Below are 20,215 nucleotides of genomic sequence, written 5' to 3' on the forward strand. Positions count from 1 at the left end.
AAGATGTGCTACATTGGAGAGGGTTAAAAGGAGATTTACTAGGATGACTAGGATGATTCTGGAAATGAAAGGGTTATCAGAAGAGAAGTGTTTGACAGGTCTTGGTATGCACTCATTGGAATTTAGAAGTATGAAGGAGGATCTCATTGAAACATTTCAAATGTTGAAAGGGATGGACAAAGTAGATGTAGAAAGGTTGTTCCCATGGTGGGAAAGTCTAGGACAAGAAGTGAAAAACCAGGATTGAAGGGCATCTGCTTAGAAAAATGATGCGGAGGAATTTCTTTAACTAGAAGTGGTATATCTGTGGAATTTGTTGCCGCAGGTGGTTTTGGAGGCCAGGTCATTGGGTGTATTTAAGGCAGGATTGATAGGATCTTTCTTTTTTAATATTTTTATTAATTTTCCACAAAAATGAAAAAAACATAGAATAATATACAGAAAATGTGAAAAAGTAATATATATTGTCCTTGAATATAACAACCAAGTACTTTCAAATTAATTCAGCATTTCCATATATTGACAGTTAACTTGAGTAAGAAAATAAAAATTTAATGCACAAAACATAAAACAAAAATTTCAAAGAAAGTAGAAAAGAGATTCTTCCTGAGTAAACACAAAGCACTTGGAGAGTAAAAAACAAACAAACGGGAAGTGGTTCAATATTGTTTATTAGTTTAAGTCATATGAAAATATTTTAAAAATGGTCGCCAAATTTTTTCAAAGTTAAAGGTAGTATCAAATGTCCAACTTCTAATTTTTTCTAAATCTAAGCATGACATAATGGAGGAAAGCCATTGAAGAAGGCGGATTGTAATCTTTCCACTTGAGTAATCTAGCTCTCCTTGCCATCAACATTGAAAAGACTATTATACTTTGGGCTGAAGCAGGTGTGAAGCCTGATCCTAATACTATGATCCCAAAAATAGTCGAGTAAATTTGGCTGTAAATCTTGATCCAACATTTCAACTAAAGTTTCAAAAACACCTTGCCAAAAATTATTTAACTTTGTACAGGACCAAAACATATGATTCAAAGTGGCCTCATGGATTTACACCTATCACAAATAGGACATCTATTAGGAAAAATATGGTCCAATCTGTCCTTAGACATATGTACCCTGTGCACTACCTTGAACTGAATCAAAGAGTGACAGGCACTAATTGAAGAAGTATTGACAAGTCAAAAAATTATTTCCCATAAATCATCAGACAGTAGCTGCTCAAATTCCAGTTCCCAAACACATTACATCCTATATCATTGGATATAGGATGTAAATTAAGTAACGTGTTATAAATATTAATTATCAATCCTTTTTGGGAAGGATTTAATTGAAAAAGAGTATCAATCAAATTAGTTGAAAATCAAATGGAAAAGTTGGCAGAAAAGAGTGTAGAAAACTAATTGGAACTTTTCAGCTAATTCATCAAATGACATTAAACAATTTCCTTCAGACGTATCAAGAAAGGTTGTTCTTCCTTTATCTTTCCATAGGGCAAAAGCTTGGTCAAATGATGTCTTTAAAAAAATAATTGGAATATTTTACTACACAGAACAAAATTATTTAAATCAAAAATCTTACAAAAATATATATAAGATGATATTTTAGAATCTAACTTATACAGGAAAAAGATACTTTAGGGATGAAAGTTGGGATAACTTGAAATGTATATAGGATTATCATTTTAATTGCATTAATTCGACCTACTAATGAGAACATCATTTTGATAATATTTGTTTAGCATAATCAATCAAAGGGAGATAAATATATTTGTAAAAATCTTCAAGGTTTTATACAATGTATGTCTGAGAATTGGATTCAAATCTTGCTTATATATTTTAGATAATGCAAAGGGAGAGAAGTACCTAATAGGGAAGTTAAAGAGTATCTTCTAACCAAATACTTCTCCAATTCCATCCATAAAGGGCAATCAGGCATCTCAGAATTGTAAGTCCAAAGCATAATGTATCACATAATTCTCGAACCATCATTTGGAGGTTCGGGCTCTCACAAGAGCAGGAGCCCAGCATGTGATGGTGTCGAAGCAGCAGACTAACAGCACGAGGCTGGGTGATTTCTTTTCCTCTCTCTGAGTTGGCAGGTCGCCTCAAGTTTGGGACCGTGGATAATAACATTTGAACTGAACTGTTGAATTATTGAATTTAACGTTTGAAATAAATTGTAAAACAACTTTTATACAACGGTGTTTATACAACTCACAAATGAATACAGTATATTAATTACCCAGTAATAAAACCTGAAATTTGCTAATGTCATACCACCATCTTTTTTTGGTTTCTATAGTAATTGTTTAACTGACCTAAGATTTTTATTATTCCATATATAAGATGACATTTTAAATCTAATTTATCTAAGATACTTTAGGGGCGAAAGTTGGGATAGCTTGAATTATATATAGGATTATCATTTTAATTGCATTAATTCAACCTACTAATGACATAACATTTGTTTAGCATAATCAGTCAAAGGGAGATAATTATATTTGTATAAATCTTTAAGGTTTTATACAATGTAAATTGATTTATAACAACTTTAAAAGGTAATTAATCATCTAAATATAAATGATTACTAATAGGAAAAAAGTTCACTTTTATTTAAATTCAATTTATATCCTGAAAATTCAGTAAACAAGGATAACATAGATGGAACATATTTTATCAGATCAGAGATATATACCAACAAATCATCTGCATATAAAGAAACTTTATGTACTCTCTCCCCTCTCTGGGTACCACGAATATTTGTAGAATCTCTTAGAGCAATTGCTAAGGGTTCCAAAGCTTCTTTTCTTTGGCTTGGCTTTGCGGACGAAGATTTATGGAGGGGGTAAAAAGTCCACGTCAGCTGCAGGCTCGTTTGTGGCTGACAAGTCCGATGCGGGACAGGCAGACACGATTGCAGCGGTTGCAGGGGAAAATTGGTTGGTTGGGGTTGGGTGTTGGGTTTTTCCTCCTTTGCCTTTTGTCAGTGAGGTAGGCTCTGCGGTCTTCTTCAAAGGAGGTTGCTGCCCGCCAAACTGTGAGGCGCCAAGATGCACGGTTTGAGGCGATATCAGCCCACTGGCGGTGGTCAATGTGGCAGGCACCAAGAGATTTCTTTAGGCAGTCCTTGTCCAAAGCTAGGTTGAATAATAAGGGGCAACCTTGACGCCTACTCCTATAAAACCTAAAATATGGAGATTAATTGTTATTAATAATAACCAACGCAATGGGAGCTTGGTAAATTAATTTGATCCAAGAAATAAATCCGGGACCCAAGTTAAATCTTCCCAAAACTTCAAACAAATAAGGCCATTCCACTCTGTCAAAAGCTTTCGCAGCATCAAGTGAAACAAAACATTCTAGTAATTTGGATGGAGTGGAATAAATAATGTTCAATAATCTTCTAATATTAAAATGAAAGATTCTATTCTTAATAAATCCAGTTTAATCTTTAGAGATCATTTTAGGCAAGGTATTCTCAAGTCTGTTGACCAAAATCTTAGAAAGAATTTTAAAATCTACATTTAATAATGAGATCAATCTATAAGTACATTCAGACAGATCATTATCTTTTTTGGAAATCAATAAAATTGAAGCCTCTCAAAAAGTTTTGGGACTATCAGATGAGGATCATTTGACAGCTCTTGGCCTGTACTCATTGGAATTTAAAGAATGAGGGAGGATCTCATTGAAAATTTTCAAATGTTGAAAGGGATGGATGGAGTAAATGTTGGAAGGCTGTTTTCCATGGTGGAAGAGTCTAGGACAAGAGGGCATAACTTTAGGATTGAAGGATGCCTATTAGGACAGAGACGCACAGGAATTTCGTTAGTCAGAAGGTGGTATATTTGTGGAATATTTGCCACAGGCAGTTGTGGAGGCCAAATCATTGAAAATATTTAAGGCAGAGATTGATAGGACCTTGATTAGCTAGAGCATCAAAATTTATGGGAAGAAAAGGCCAGGCAGTGGGGCTGAGTGGGAAAATGGATCAGCTCATGATTAACTGGTGTGGGGAAGATTCAATGAGTTGTGTGACCTATTTCTGCTTCTATGTCTTATGGTCTAATTCCACCAAAAAGGAAACATGATGCATTGCAATATTTGTGGGATTAGGTTAGTGATGCAATAAATAATCAATAATGATTACTGTCTCCTTAACAGAAGATATCTGTATAAGATGTGGGGAGGTAAGTTTAGAGGAGATGTCAGGGGTAAGTTTTTTTTACACAGAGAGTAGTGGGTGACTGGAAAGCTTTGCTAGGGGTGGTGATGTAGCTGGTGTTGGATCTGAAGGGAGTAGCCCGGTTTATAGTTGGAGATTTAATCCTTCATTGTTAAGAATTATTGATTTTTGTAATTATATGAGAAATCAAATTCAAGAACATTTGGATATTAATATTGATTCAGTTGGTAATAAATGTATTTTCTGGGATGCCTTAAAACCTCATTTGAGAGGACAAATAAGGTTTTTCTAGTAAAATTAAGAAAGACTATCTAAAGAAGTAGATAAATTGGAGAAAGAAATAGAGAATTTAGAGAAAATTTTGCAGATTCATCTGAAAATAAAAAAGATGGATATAATAAATAAGAAAATGTATTATAATTTGATACAGACTTATGGAACAGAGAAATTAATTCAGAGAACTAAACAGAAATATTATGAATATAATATAATTTTAACCCAGCCAGTTACAGAAAGACACACAAACACAACAAAGTCCAAGGTCAAGATCGAGCCCAGAGCACTGAAGCCGTGAAAAAATGGTCATTTCCAATGCTCATCTGTGTTTACCCACACATGATATGTTAGATTTCATGTTCTTTGATTTTTTTTTTGTCTCCAATTGCCCTCATTCAACTATTAACTGGAAATGTTACTTTAACAACCGTGATCTCCACCCAATCACTGGTATTCCCTCTGTTTCCTTTATACCTCACCCCTCTAAGTAAGGTGAGGGGATGAGGCAACATACTTGGTTGGGTACTGAAGGATTGTACAGACCAATTTTCGCAGGGTTCAAAACAGCCATGTCATTTCGAGAAGGTGACAATAACAGACCTCAATGACGACTGCCCTGTGGCACTGACCTCTACCATTATGAAATGCTTTGAGTGTATGGTGGTGAAATCCATAAAAGCAGACCTCCCAGAGATGCTGGACCCATTTCAATTTGCCTATAGAAGAAACCATTCCTCAAACAATGCTATAGCCTTGTTGCTTCACTCCATCCTGGCCCACCTGGAGAACAATGACTCATACCTCAGACTGCTGTTCATTGACTTCAGCTTGGCATTTAATATGATCATTCCCCAGAAGCTGATGGAGAAGGTGTCCTTAATGTGACTCAACACGCCTCTCTGTAACTGGATCTTGGACTTCCTAACGGAAAGACCACAGTCCGTCTGGGTCAGTGTAGAGCTCGTCGAAAGAATCAAAGACTTGTAGATCCAAACCAAGGCTTTTATTAGCAAAAGACAGGAGCTCTTCACAGGTGGCCAACCAGTCCGGAATGATCCGACCTGGCTAGGGACACAACCCTTTAAGGCCCAGACAGTAGGCGTGGCTAAGCTCTCAACCAATCGCTGTAAGCACAGTCTAGATACTGTAACTATATACACTATATACATTGGTGATAGATCTGTACTATCAGTCAGTAGCAGAATATTGGGCATCATCACGCTAAGCACTGGCGCACCTCAGGGTTGTATGTCAGCCTGTTTCTGTTCCTGCTACTGACCCACAACCACATCGCCAGATCCAGCTCCAACAATGTCATCAAGTTTGCAGGTGACAGAACAGTGGTTGGCCTTGTCAGCAACAATGTTGAGTCACACTACAGGGAAGAGGTGGAAAGTGTTTTGAAATGGTGCAAGAGTAACATCCTAAGTATCAACGTGGATAAGGCAAAGGAGATGATCATGGATTTCAAGAGGACAAGGAATGACCACCCTCCACCAGACATTAATAGCTTGGTGGTGGAGTGAGTGGAGAACTCCAAGTTCCTTGGAATTCACTTAATGTATCATGGACACTCAACATCTCTACTTGTCAGGAAGGCGCAACAGTGACTGCACTTCCTGAGAAGACTGAAGTGGGCAAGGCTACCGGCCACCATTATGTCAACCTTCTATAGGGGCTCTATCGAGACTGCCCTGGCCGGCTGCATCACAGTGTGATACAGTTGTCTCCTTCTACCTCATCAACGTGATCTTCCGTGATCAATGTCTGAACAAGACATGCAAAATTATTGAGGACTCCTTCCAACCTGCACACAGCATCTTTCAACTGCTCCTGTCAGGGAAGAGAAACAGGAGGATCAGAGCCAGCACCACCAGGCTGAGGAACAGCTTCTTCCCACAGGCAGTGAGAATGCTAAATGACCAAAGGAACTGCTCGGACTAGTCCTCCAAGACTCTCATTTGTAAAAATCAATATTTATTTGAATAGATAAAAGTCTTGTCCTGCATATGTATTATCTGATGTGTGTTGTCTGGTTGAGCGTCTGCATTTTTTGCACTGAGGACCAGAGAACGCTGCTTCGTTGGGTTGTGCTTATACAACTAAATGACATTAAACAATAAACACACTAATTTTCTCACCTTTTCTCTTTTATCATACTTTTGAAAGAACCTCCCATAAATATAAAAGGATGTCTTTCCCTGTTAAGCTGCACTTTTCCCTTTAACACTTTTTCCTGCACTTAGTTTTACTACAAAACTATGTTTATTTTTGCTCTACTTGCCATACTAATGAAATCATTGCTATTAACTTTGCTCTCCGAAGGGATTCCCTCGCTGCTCCCCATCTGTAATCCCTGCTATTATCGAGGGCCACCATACCAACCATGTATGGGTTAACTTGCCTGGATAGCATGCCAAGCAACGTTTTCCTTTAAAACAAATAGTAATAAACAGATTATTCAATTCAGGAGAAGATTTATTAACGTTAACCCTGTTTTTCTCTCTCCCCTTAGCCACATTGAAACATTACCAAAGGGTGCTGCCTGACTTGCTGAGTATTTTCTGATCTTGCGTTTTTATTTCAGTACTCCACCTTTGAGGCATGCAAGCTCCACAGCCTTTATTGTTGCAAGTGTCTGGGGTCTAACTCTGCCTTTTCTGTCTTGGTCCAGGTCCATCTACTGAAGGACCAGTTGACAGCAGAGGCAACAGCTCGCATTGAAGCCCAGGCACGTGTCCATCAACTGCTTCTGCAGAACAAGGATCTGCTCAAACACATCTCGCTGCTCGTGAAGCAAGTGCAGGAACTGGAGCTCAAACTTTCTGGTCACAGCTCAAGTAAGAAAATATCAGTCACCCATCATTTAACCACTCTGAAATTATCTGGCAACTGATAGGGCATTATGAATATCCAATTGAGTGGCCTGTTATTTTTCTGAATGCCATTGGTAAAGGTTTTTCATTTGTTAATATATGTGCAAGATTTTATTGTCTTAGAAATTTTGAAAAATTGTGACCTGTTGATCCTATAAATTTCTTTAGAGGTACAGCACCGTACAGGCTCTTTCGGCCCACAAGCCCATGTCGCCCATTTACAGCCTTGTGATCAGAGAACATTACAGCTCTTCTCATCCGTGTCCAACTATTTTCTGTTAAGTCCCACTGACCTGCTCTAGTCCATAGACCTCCATACCATTCCCATCCCTATACTGTCCTAATTTTTCTTAAATCTGAAAATTCAGCCCGCATTCACCTTCAGCTGGCAGCTTGTTCCTCACTCCCAATACCCTCTGTTACCCCTAATGTTCCCCGTAAACTTTATCCATTTCACCCTTCATCCATGTCCTCTGGTTTGTAATTAACTGACTAGCCCTGTATGTCTTTACTGGACCAATCGAATCACAAGGAGAATTTTACACAGATTTTGGGGAGAAGAGTTTATAAAGGACCGTTCACAGGGATTGGTACTTTAGTGGCCCAATCAAATCGTAATTCATTACCTTTGGCAAATAAAAGTAAAGCAGGTACAAGAGGAGTGGCCATTTTTGGAGTGGCCAGGGTGTGAGTAACCCAGTGTATGAATGAAGAGTTAGAGGCTTTGGCTCTCGAGAGGCTCCAAAAGTAGAGGCTGAGGAAGTTCTGCTGGTACAGGTAAGATATTTTTATATTAACCCAGAGTTGGTAGTGGAGATGGCAGCTAGGGCAGTGATGTGCTTCATTTGCAGGTTATGGAAAATCTGGGACAGCTAACAGTCCTCGATGACTAAACGTACAAGAAATGCATCCACCTGCAGCTCCTTACAGACCATGTTAGAGAACTGGAGCTGGAATTGGATGAACTCCAGATCATTTCAGAGGCAGAGAGGGTGATAAATAGAAGCTATAAGGAGCCAGTCACACCCAAAGGGCAAGAGGCTGATAACTGGGTGACTGTTAGGAGAGGTAATGGGAATAGACAGTCAGTGCAGAGCACCCCTATGGCCTATCCCTCAACATTAAGTATACTGTTTTGAATACTACTGGTGGGGGAGGGGGCGGGGGAACAAGTGGTCAGGTCTCTGGCGTAGAGTATGGCCCTTCAGCTCAGAATGGAAGGGAAGAGAAGGGGAGACCAATAGTGATTGGGGATTTGATCATTAGGGAAGCCGTCAAGAGATTCTGTGAACTAGACTGAGACTTCCAGATGATATGTTTCCTCTCAGATGCATGGGTCAGCGACATATCATATCAAGTCCATAGCATTCTCAAGCAGGAGGTTAAGCAGCTGCATAGATAGGAAAAGGGATAAGGTCCTGAAAAAGGAATATAGGAAGTTAGTAAAGAAGCTAAAAAGCAGGGCCTCAAGGGTAGTAATCTATGGGATTCCTAATGAATGTGTGACTGATGATTTGGTGCAGGGGGCAGGGGTTCAGGTTTATGTCTTCTGAGGAAGGTGTGACCTGTACAAAAAGAATGGGTTGCACCTGATCAGCAGGGGGACCAATAGCCTAGTGGCCAGGTTTACAAGAGCTGTTGCAGAGGGATTAAACTCATTTGGCAGAGGGGTGGGAACCAGAATGGGAGGGCAATGAATAGAGCAGAAGATACAAAAGTAGGTGCACGGTGCAGCGAGATTGTGAGGAAGGACAGGCAATCAATAGGGCAAAATTACGTGTAAGATTAAGGATTTAACTTGGGGTACTTTGGAAAGAAATTTGAAAAAGGTGATGAATAAAGGACTTGTATTTAAATGCCAGCAGTATAAGAAATAAGGTTGATCTAGAGCACAGCTGGAAGTTGGCAGGTATGATCTTGTGGCCATCACTGAGTCATGGCTAAAAGACCACAGCTGGAAACTAAATATCCGTGGATACTGTCTTGGGTAAACTTGTACCTCTCACTTTGTTCGTTTTAGATTGGTCACAGTGTTCAAGCTACCGAAAGAAAATAGACACACACCAAGAGCAGTTCAGTTTATACAAGTCTTTATTACTAAATCTAAAGCTGAATTCACACTACAACATGCAAGCCCTTCCCAATTATACTTATCAATGCCTGGACTGGTCCCAACTGCCAAAGCGAGGCGACACACTTGTAGTAGGTTGTCTGGGCGCCAGTAGCAGCTTCTCCACCTCCCCGGACCGGGACGTCGGTTTGGAATCTTGAAGTTCTTCTTCTTGCTGAGAGATGTTGCCACCTCTTGGAGAGTTTCAAACTTCAGCAGTGGGACCATGGCTTATATTACCCAAAAGTTGTTAACTTCAGATCTTGTCTCTTTGAACAAATGATTTAATTATCTTCAAGGTCTCCTGACAGTCTGCGACCAACAAAAGACAACTGCATCCCTGGGCCCCATAGTGTAAATTTAGATAATGTCTTCCTATTCAACTGCATCCTGGGCCCCATGGTGGAATTTAGGTGTGTCTACTAAATATGCATCCTGTGCCTCATAGTGGATTTGAGATTATGTCTTCTGATGCAACTGCATCCCTTCTTTCATCAGCTGGTCTAAATCCTCCATTACAGATACACAGTGTATCAGAAGGACAGAAAGTAGGCAGAGGTGGTGGGGAGGTTGTGTTCATTGAAAATGAAATTAAATCATTAGAGAGAGGAGTTGTTGGATCAGAAGATATTGAATCCCTGTAGGTAGAATTAAGTAGCTATGGGTTAAAAGACCCTGATGGGACTTGTATACAGGGATTCAAACAGTAGCCAGAATGTAGTGGCAAACTGCAGAGGGAGATGGAGAAGACATGCAAAAAGGGAAATGTTACAGTAGTCGTGGTGGAGTTCAATATGCAGGTTAATTGGAAAAACCAGGTTGTTGCTGGGTTTAAGAGAAGGAATATATCGAATGACTTCAGGATGGCTTCTGAAAACAGCTTGTGGCTGAGCTAACCAGGGAAATGACAATTCTGGATTGGTAAGGGAACCCTTATGAGGCAGTGATAGGATAGAATTTGCCCTCCAATTTGAGAGAGAGAGAGAGAGAGCGAAACCAAAACCAGTGGAATAAAGGGGACTCCAGAGGTATGAGAGAGGAACTGACAAAAGTTCATTGGAAAGTCAAACCAAGCAGGAAAGGTGGCAGAGCAGCAAAGGCTGGAGTTTCTGCAAGAAATCAGGAAGGTGCAGGATGGGTATATTCCGAAAAACAAGAAATATTTGAATGGAATAATGACACAAAGGAGGCTGACAAGAGAAGTCAAAGCCAAAGTGTAAGTAAAAGAGAGGGCATACAAGGAAGCAAAAATTAGTGGGAAGATAGAGGACTGGGAAGTTTTTACAACTTACAGAACCCAACTAAACTTTAAATTTTAGTTATACAGCACAGTAACATGCCCTTTTGCCCCACTAGCCTGAACCATTCAAGTTAGACACAATTGGCCTATACCCCCGGAATGTTTTGAAGGGTGGGAGGAAACCAGAGCACCTGGAGGAAACCCACACAGACATGGGGAGAATGTATTTTGCATCATTCTTCTCTATGGAATGGATTTTCGAGGGTGTCTGGGAAGAACCATAGAACACTACAGCATAGAATGCAGGCCTTTTGGCCCTTCTGGTCTGTTAGTCACTATTTCACTAGTCCCACTGACCTGCTCCCACTCCATAACCATCCAGATCTCTTCCATCCATATATCTATCCAATCTATTCTTAAAACTCAAGATCGAGCCCACATTCACCACATCAGATAGTAGCCTATTCCACACTCCCACCACTCTCCTGAGTGAAGAAATTTCCCCCCTAAACCTTTCTCCTGTATTTATCTCCCCCAATCTAAGAAGAAAAATCCTACTCATATCCACTCTGTCTATACCCCCTCATAATCTTGTAAACCTATATCAAATCTTCCCTCATTCTTCTTTGCTCCAAGAAATAAAGTCCTAACCTGTTTAATCTTTCCCTATAACTCATCTCCTAAAGACCCGGCAACATCCTAGTAAATCTTCTCTTCACTCTTTCAGTCTTACTGATATCCTTCGTGTAGCTAAGTGACCAGAACTACACACAATATTCCAAATATGGTCTCACCAATACCTTAAACAACATCAACATAACATCCAAACTCCTATACTCAATACTTTGATTTATAAAGGCGAAGATACCAAAAGCTTTCTTTACAACCCTGTTCACTTGCGATGCCACCTTCAGGGAACAATGTATCTGTATTTCGCACTCCTCAGTGTCCTAACATTTACTGTGTATGTCCTACCTTGGTTTGCCCTTCCAAAATGCAACACCTCACACTTGTCTGAATTGAACTCCATCTGCCATTTTTTGGCCCATTCTCCCAAGTTAAGGGTTAAACAGAATGGTAATTGGTTGAATTGAATTGAGTATTTATTTATATAGCACATTTTAAACACAACGGAATGTTGCTCCAAAGTGCTGTACATCAATTAATCAAAAAATACACAAAGCACAAAATCAACAAACACAAAAGACTAGACACTGGACAAGGGAGTCATCTTGCAGAATAGTAATGGGTTGGAGAAACACGTGGACAGTGACAAGCTGCCTAAACACATGGCACAGCTGACTCAGCCTCGTGCCCTACAAGCCCAAACTATCTGGGGAGGTGTTGCAGCTCCCTAGACAACCATGACATAAGTGGGGCCAAGATTTTTATCTGAGGTCAGGGGAATAAATACAAATTCGAAGTTTATCATCATTTCTTAAAACTGCAGCCATTATAATGAGCAGCAGTAAAAAAAAAGAGATAATACTCTTGGAGACTGATGCATCATTAGGGTAAAACACAAGACACTTTTGACTAAACATAATTTAGACTTTAAACTCAAAACATTACATAAAATTACTAAAAAGACAAGCTAAACTAAATTTATTATACATAAAACAGTTGCAATTATATATTAAAAAAGTGAAAAATCTGTGCCGCCAATACTTCAACTAGAAACTAACATTAGCGCAATAGGGTTGAAAGTCCGCAGCAGCCCCCAGTAGCTCGAGTAAAGAGTCTCTCCATTCACGTTCTCTGGTGCCTGGGATTATAGTATAGGTACCTCCATGCCCCATAGGCACCCACAATACCACCAGCCCCCACAACACTACCCCTCAGGAACATCCCACCAGTGTGGAGATGTCCTAGACCTGCAAACAGTCCACAATTTAGCTCCATAGCCTCAGTGAGGAATCCCCTCGAGCATGTCTGCCAACTTGGCCCAGCAACAAACTTTGGGCTGGCATGCCTCATCCTCCTTACTGGTCACTTAAGCCACACCACTGTCCTCCAAGCCTCCACACCGACATTCCAGGTGCCAGCCTCAGCCATCAGGACCTCCGCAATGGACACTCCTCAGATGGAGCCAAAGTCACCGTCGGCAAATTTTTCAGAGAGTAGCTCCTTCAACCACTCTGCTGCTCATCCACCGGTTCCAGTTCCTCAGACAATTGCATAACTACATTCTTAAGTTAATGTACATCCGGAGTCTGGAGAGGTGCATTGAGCTTCAGTCACATCACCACTATCTTGAAATTGGTGGGAGGAGTAATTAAGATAAGGGGCAGTGGGAAATAAAAAGAGACATAGCTCAAGAGGAGCGGCCAGTGAACAGTGAACAGTGGCCAATGTGTGGGTAGTTCAGGGTAAGAGTGGGACTTAGAGGCTTTGGCTCTCAAGGCTTCAGCAAGCTGAAGATGAGCTTGAATCCAGCAGCTAGGGCAGTGGAATGCTCCAATTGCAGGATGTGGGAAATCTGGGAGTGCACAATCGTCCCTGATGACTACACCTGCAAGAGGTGCATCCAGCTGCAGGTCCTGGGAGACTAAGATAGGGAATTGGAGCTGGAGATGGATGAAGTCTTAATCATTCAGGAAGCATAGGCAGTGATAGAGTCGAGCTTCAGCAAGACAGTCACCCCTAAAAGTCAGGAGACAGGTAACTGGGTGATTGTTAACAGAGGGAAAGGGAATAGGAAGTCAGTGAGAGCACCCATGTGGCCATTCCCCTAAACAACGTTTACTGTGGGGGGTGGGGGGAATCTATCTACCAGGGACAAGCCGTTGTAGTCACGTCTTGAGCACAGAGGCTGGCCCTCCAGGCTCAGAAGGGAAGGAGGGAGGAGGAGAGCTATGGTAATTGGGGACTCATTGGTTAGGAGAGCAGATAGAAGGTTTTGTGATCAAGATCAAGGTTCCCAGATGGTATGATGCCTCCGAGATCCAAGGATTAGGACATCTCTGATCAAGTTCACAGCATTCTGGAGGGGGAGGGTGAGCAGACAGTTGTTGGGGTCCACATGGGAACAGTGAAATAGATAGGAGTAGGGACAAGGTCCTGAAGAGGGAATATAGGGAGTTAGGAAAGAAGTTAAAAAGCAGGACTTCAAGGATGGTAATCTCAGGACTGCTGCCTGTGTCACGCGCCAGAGAGGGTAGGAACAGAAAGTTGTGGCAGATCAATGTGTGGCTGAAGGGTTGGTGCAGGGGGCATGGGTTCAGATGTGTGGATCATTGGGATCTCTTCTGAGGAAGGTCTGGCCTGTACAAAAAGGTCAAGCTGCACCTGAATTGGAAAAGGATAAAAGCAGACAAAATGGGAAAGTGCTTAATTGGGGAAGGGCTAATTATGAAGGGATGAGGCAGGAACTAGTGAGAGTAAATTGGATACAGATGTTCAAGGGTGAAAGTAATATGGAGGAAGTTTAGGGACCATTTGTGCAGGGTTCAAGATAGGTTTGTCCCATTGTGACAAGGAAAAGATAGTAAGAAAAGAGAAAGATGAAGCAGGTCAGGCAACTAGTCAGGAGGAAGAAGGAAGGATACATTAGATATAAGAAGCAGGAGGGTCTCATGAGAAGTACATGATAGTCAGGAAGGAGCTTAAGAAATCATTTAGGAGAACTCGAAGGGGGACATGAGAAGACCTGGGCATGTGGGATTAAGGCAAACCCCCAAGGCATTCTAGGCATATGTGAAGAACAGGAGGATGATGAGAATGAAGGTGGGGTTGTTAAAGGATAAAGAAAGTAACGTGTCCCTGGAGGCAGAGGAGTTTTGGGAGGTCCTAAATGAGTACTTATGACCTATGCAACCTACGACCATCCATACATACGACCAAAAAAAAAGCTTGAAATTTTTTAAAATAAAGAAAATATATAAATATAAAAATTGTGTGTCAGTTCCTGGAGATCCAGGCAGGGGCTGTTTATTTTGACAGACCAACATGGTGGTGGCTATGGACTCCACTACCGCCGAATGTGTTCCATTTTTGAGACACAAAGGGGGTGGTGGACCCGGTGTTTGAGGTGGGGGAGGTAAGCACAGGCCAGGGGTCCATGGTGGTGGACAATGGGTCTTTCCAGTGCCAAATGGCCTGGGGCATGGGCGAAGTGCTGCGGCTCCAATTTAAGAACATGTCGACCAAAAGTAACATACGTCCAAATACGTCCATTTCAAGATCCAACCGGTTGGTCAGAATGGAGCTCAGACATATGTCAGGGACCATCTGTACTTTGCTTTAGTATTCGCATGAGAAAAGGACCTTGATCAGGGTGAGGCTGGAATAGAACAGGCTTGTGTGCTGGACATTGCAGAGATTAGGGAAGGGGAAGTGTTGGGTCTTGTTAAAAACATTAAGATTGATAAGTCTCCAGGGCAGGAAGTGATATACCCCAGGTTGCTGTTGGAAGTGAGAGAATAGATCACTTGGGCAGTGGCAATGATCTTTGAATCTTCGTTGGCCGCAGGGGAGATGCTGGAGGACTGGAGAATGGCAGATGTAGTCCCATTTTCTAAAAAAGGCAATAGGAAAATTCCTGGGAATTTTAGATCGATGAGTCTATATAGACTGAAGAGTCTAACAGAAGTATAGTCTACTTAAAGATAGTCAGCATGGCTTTGTGAAGGGAAGGTCATGCCTCACGAGCCTAACTGAGTATTTTCAGGAGGTAAGAAAATAAATTGACATGGGTAGGATAATAGATGTGGTCTATGTGGATTTTATCAAGGCATTTTGCAAGGTCCCCCATGGGAAACTCATCCAGAAAGTCATGAGGCATGGGATCAGTGGAATCTTGGCTCTGTGAATAAAAAATTGGCTTGCAGGAAGAAAGCAGAGAATAGTAGTGGAAGGAAAGTATTCTGCCTGGAGGTTGGTGACTAGTGGAGCACCACAAAGATCTGTTCTGGGACATCTGTTCTTTCTGATTTTTTTATAAATGACCTGGATAAAGAGGCAGAAGGATAGGTCAATAAATATGTGGATGACATGAATGTTGGACATGTTGTGGATGGAGCTGGAGGTTACTGAAGGTTTCAAGATGATATAGACAGAATGAAGAATTGGGCAGAAAAGTGGCAGATGGATTTCAATCTGGATAAGTGTGAAGTGATGCATTTTCGAAGGACAAACCAGAAGGCTGAGTATGGTTCACTTACTTAAGAGTGTGGATGAACAGAGGATGGCGCACAGTTTGTTAGGATAGTTAAGAAGACCTATGGGATGCTGGGCTTCATTAATTGGGGGATTGAGTTCAGGAGTAGAGAGGTCATGTTGCAAATCTACTAATCTCTGCTAAGACCAAACTTAGAGCTTTGTGTTCAGCTCTGGTTATTGTAGGAAGGACGTGGAAGCTATGGAGAGGGTGCAGAGGAGATTTACCAGGATGTTACCTGGATTGGAAAATTAGTCTTAGAGGCAAGATTAACAGAGCTGAGACTTCACTTTGGAGTGTAGAAGGATGAAAGGAGACTTCATAGAGGTATACAAGATTATGAGAGGCATAGATGGGGTGGTCAGCCAGTGCCTGTTTCCCAGGGCAGGAATAGCAAACACCAGAGGACATGTGTAAATAGTGATGGGAGGGAAGTTTAGGGGAGACATCAGGGGTGTGTTTTTTTTTACACAGAGAGCTGTGGGTGCATGGAATGCCTTGCCAGGCATGGTGGTAGAGGCTGAAACATTAGGGACATTTAAGAGAATCTTAGACAGGCACATGGATGGAGGAAAAGTGGAAGGTTACAGGGTACGGAGGGTTTAGTACATTTTTAGGAATATATGGGTTGGCACAACATCGAAGGCCAAAGGGCCTGTACTGTGCTGTAGCATTTTATGTTCTATGAATTGTGGAATAATTGGCTTTGTGGCTAAGTTTGCAGATGAATCATAGATAGGTGGAAGAGCAGAGAGACTTGGGTAGCTTTGGAGAATGGGCAAAGAGGTGGCAAATGAAACACAATGTTGGAAAGTATTTGGTCACGCACTTTGAATGGGGAGAAAATTCAAAATTCAGAGGTGCAAAAGGACCTAGGAGTCCTCATGCAGGATACCCTTAAAGTTAACCTCCAGGTTGAGTCAGTGATGAAGAAGGTGAATGCAATGTTGGCTTTCATATTTAGAGGAATAGGATACAATAGTAGGGATGTGATGTTGAGGCTTTATAAGGCACTGGTGAGGCCTCACTTGGAGTACGGGATGCAATTTGGGGCTCCTTATTTAAGAAAGGATGTGGTGGCATTAGAGAGAGTTCAGAGAAGATTCACAAGAATGATTCATGGAATGAAGGAATTAATGTATGAGGAATGTTTGACAGTTCTTGTACTGTTATCATTTAAGTTCAGAAGATTGAGGGGGGACATCATAGAAGCAATTCAAATGTGGAAAGGCCTGGCCAGAGCAGACATGGGAAAGTTCACCCTTCCCCCCCCACCATGGTAGAGGAGTCTTGGACAAGAGAGCAAAACTTCAACATTGATGGGCACACATTTAAAACAGAGATGCTGAGGAATTTCTTTTGCCAGAGACTGGTGTACCTCTTGACTTTTCTAACACAGCGACTGTGGAGGCCAAGTCATTGCATGTATTTAAAGCAAAGATGAATCATTATCTGAATATTCAGGATGAAAGACTGAATCCTTTTACAACTGAAATATTGATAAGCATTATAAGATGATAATGAGTCCTGAAAGTACTCTTCATTCTTGTGTTGTGCTGTTGGTGGTCCGTGGTTGGCTGAATTTCCGCATACTCTGCTTTTTTTTAGAGTTTATCGTTAGCCCCTTGAGTAACTGAAGTCCTCTGAAGACTGCTAATATTTTTAGCCAAGCACCTCTGACGCTTTGTACATTTGTCCTGCGCTAAGAATCTGAAGGGAGAGAAACATTTTAGAGCTTGGAGAGATGTTTACTTTTGTGCTGCAAGTCCTTTGGAAATTCCTTCGTTGCACAGACTTCAAGAAGGTAGCTTTGCACTGCCATCAGAGCTTGGCAACTGAAGATGAATAACAAAAGTTTCCTTGCCATCCATGCCCACACCCACAAAATGAATTAAAAAATAACTTATGCAAGTTGTAAATATATTTTTTCCAGTGCCACTTGCAGTAAGTAGAGTGACAAGATTGCTGCATACCTTACTTGGTCCACAGTATGAAATTTAGAAGAATTAGGGGTCAGAGAATCACACGGCATGAAACAGGCCCTTCGGCCCAATTCTTTCTACTGACCAAGTGGCCTACCTTAGCTCATCCCATTTGCCTGCATTCAGCCCATATCTCTCTAATTCTTTTCCATAAATATCTTTTAAACCTTGCAGTTGAACCTGCCCCAATGTTTTTTTTCCTTCCATATACCTGCCACCCTCTGAGAAAAAAGGTGTTCCTCAAGTCCTTTTTGTAAATTCTCATCTTAAAACTATACCATCTAGTTTTAGATTCTCCTTCACTGCCCACCATAGAAAAATATCATTTATTATCTACGCCCTCATGATTTTATAAACTTCTATAAGGTCTCTCCTTCAGACTCCTACGTTCCAGGGAGTAAAGTTCCAGCCTATCCAGTCTCTCCTTGTCAGCACCTTTTCCAATTTAATGACATCTTTCCTATAGCAGAATGACCAGAACTGCACATATTCACTCGCGTTCCTGTAATTGTTCTCTTACTGACTTGTCTCCCAGTTCTCCTCCAAGCTGCTGTTGAAGAGCCAAGCCAGGGCTTGGTCTACAAGGTTACTGCTACCTGGTCACAGTGACACAGTTTGTCCTCTTTTTCTTTTCTAGTGGGTTCACAGGACAGTTTGCTGGAGATCACTTACAGGTCAACTGTGCCTCCTGTGCTGTGCGAGCCAACCACACCCAGACCTGAAGACATTTGCATGTCCCAGCTGTGCAACAGATCGGATCTCCCTCTTCCTCTGGGAAGCCCATTAGGTATGGATGACTGCCTGGTAAAACTGGAGTGCTTCCACTTTCTGCACAATGAAAAGAGTTCCCAGGAAGAATTCATGGGAAGCATGGAGCTGATCAAATTCCGAGAGTCAGGAATAGTTTCTGAGTACGAGTCTAATACTGATGAGAGTGAGGAGAGGGACTGCTGGGTAAATGAAGAGTCTGTTCGAATAATGAATGTGCTAAAAAGGCAAGATACGGGAGATTTAATTGATGATGAAATTGCAGTGTGAAAGCGACTTGATCTCCTTGTGAAAGAATTTTAGATGTGACAAGTTAAAAAAAAAACAGCTCAAAATTTTCAGTCCTGGCATTATCCTTGCTGAATTAAAAGTGACACCAATCATTTGCCATTACTCAATGTGCATCAGTTTAAAATCAATGTGTACTTTGCTTCTTTAAATATCAAGTTTCCCAAGTTTAAAAAATACATTAGTGAGGCTTCATCACATGCTTTAAACTTTGAGAAATGGTAGGAGCTTAGAAAAATATACAGCAGGAGACTGCAAGGTTATGATTATAAACAGTTACCATCTTTGGTGTAGGTTTCATCTCTTTTAACCAAAGCCTTTGAATGGGTGATAAAGAGGTTACTTGTGCATTGAGGCCATAATCACTAAAAAACTGAGTGAAAGTCATCAATATACCTACTTGTCCATGTCATATTATGGTTAGAGATAGAGAGGCTCTAAGATTATTTGCTCATCGTAGTTACCCTAAGGGTAACCTTGGGTCTTATTGATCCAGCAAAGGCAGACATGTGAAAGAAGTTTCAACACTAGCTTGTAGATCTTCCTGGGAGCCAATGACCACAAATTGTGTCCAAAATAATGCAGGGAGGAATTTACAATTTGCAGAGGTTTTACATCATTAACATATTTGCAACAAATGCAAAATGTTTTTGTGCAGCATGGTGAGATCTTGCATCCTTCACAACATCCCAGATCGGACCCTTTTTAGATTTATATTGAACAAATATTTATATATAACAAATCCATTTATCATTTTGACTGTACTATGGTCATTAGTCAGCCCAGGGTGATCAAATGATGTCATCATATCAAGACACTCAATGAAAGATGAACCAAATAGACAGCACCCTTTAACTCTTTATCTGTTGGCTTGAATTGACAGCTTCAAGATCCAGAGGAGAAGCATACCTCTTCTGTTAAAGAGATATCACATGTAGCTATTGCAATGAACTTCTTTAGGCTGGAAAATTGTCCCTCTGGCACACAATGGTTTGATGAGCAAAATCCCCTTTTAATCTGAAGCAATGTCAGCTAAGGCTTGGTAGCGGACAGTAGAAAAACTCTTTCCCATCACCTGCCATGGGTTGACCTAATGACCCCACACTGATCATATTGCAATCTCTCATGTGGATAATGACAAGTTATCTTTCTGGATCCTTTGCACAGCCGTGTCATTCACCTGACACAATTGTGCCAGCCTTTACTGATCTTTATGCAAACAGCTGGAAAAACAAATGTTGGTTGCATACTTGGTTGAATTGTAAAAATTATTTTAAATATGTAAAACAAAGCAGATGAAAGGGAGTAAAATAGAATTAAGTTGAGGA

General features: G+C 41.0%; 1 protein-coding gene across 1 annotated transcript in view; it reads left to right on the top strand.

Moving 5' to 3' along the window:
* Positions 1-19,000, top strand: part of LOC138763516 (carboxyl-terminal PDZ ligand of neuronal nitric oxide synthase protein-like) — a 458,344-nt gene extending 439,344 nt beyond the window's left edge. The window contains exons 10-11 of the mRNA XM_069937810.1: positions 7,140-7,305; positions 18,469-19,000. Coding sequence (XP_069793911.1) covers positions 7,140-7,305; positions 18,469-18,869 — 567 coding nt within the window. The 3' untranslated portion in view covers positions 18,870-19,000. The remainder of the gene's footprint in view (positions 1-7,139; positions 7,306-18,468) is intronic.
* The last annotated feature ends 1,215 nt before the right edge of the window (positions 19,001-20,215 follow it).

Source organism: Narcine bancroftii, chromosome 5, assembly GCF_036971445.1.
Source record: "Narcine bancroftii isolate sNarBan1 chromosome 5, sNarBan1.hap1, whole genome shotgun sequence".
Classification (NCBI taxonomy): domain Eukaryota; kingdom Metazoa; phylum Chordata; class Chondrichthyes; order Torpediniformes; family Narcinidae; genus Narcine; species Narcine bancroftii.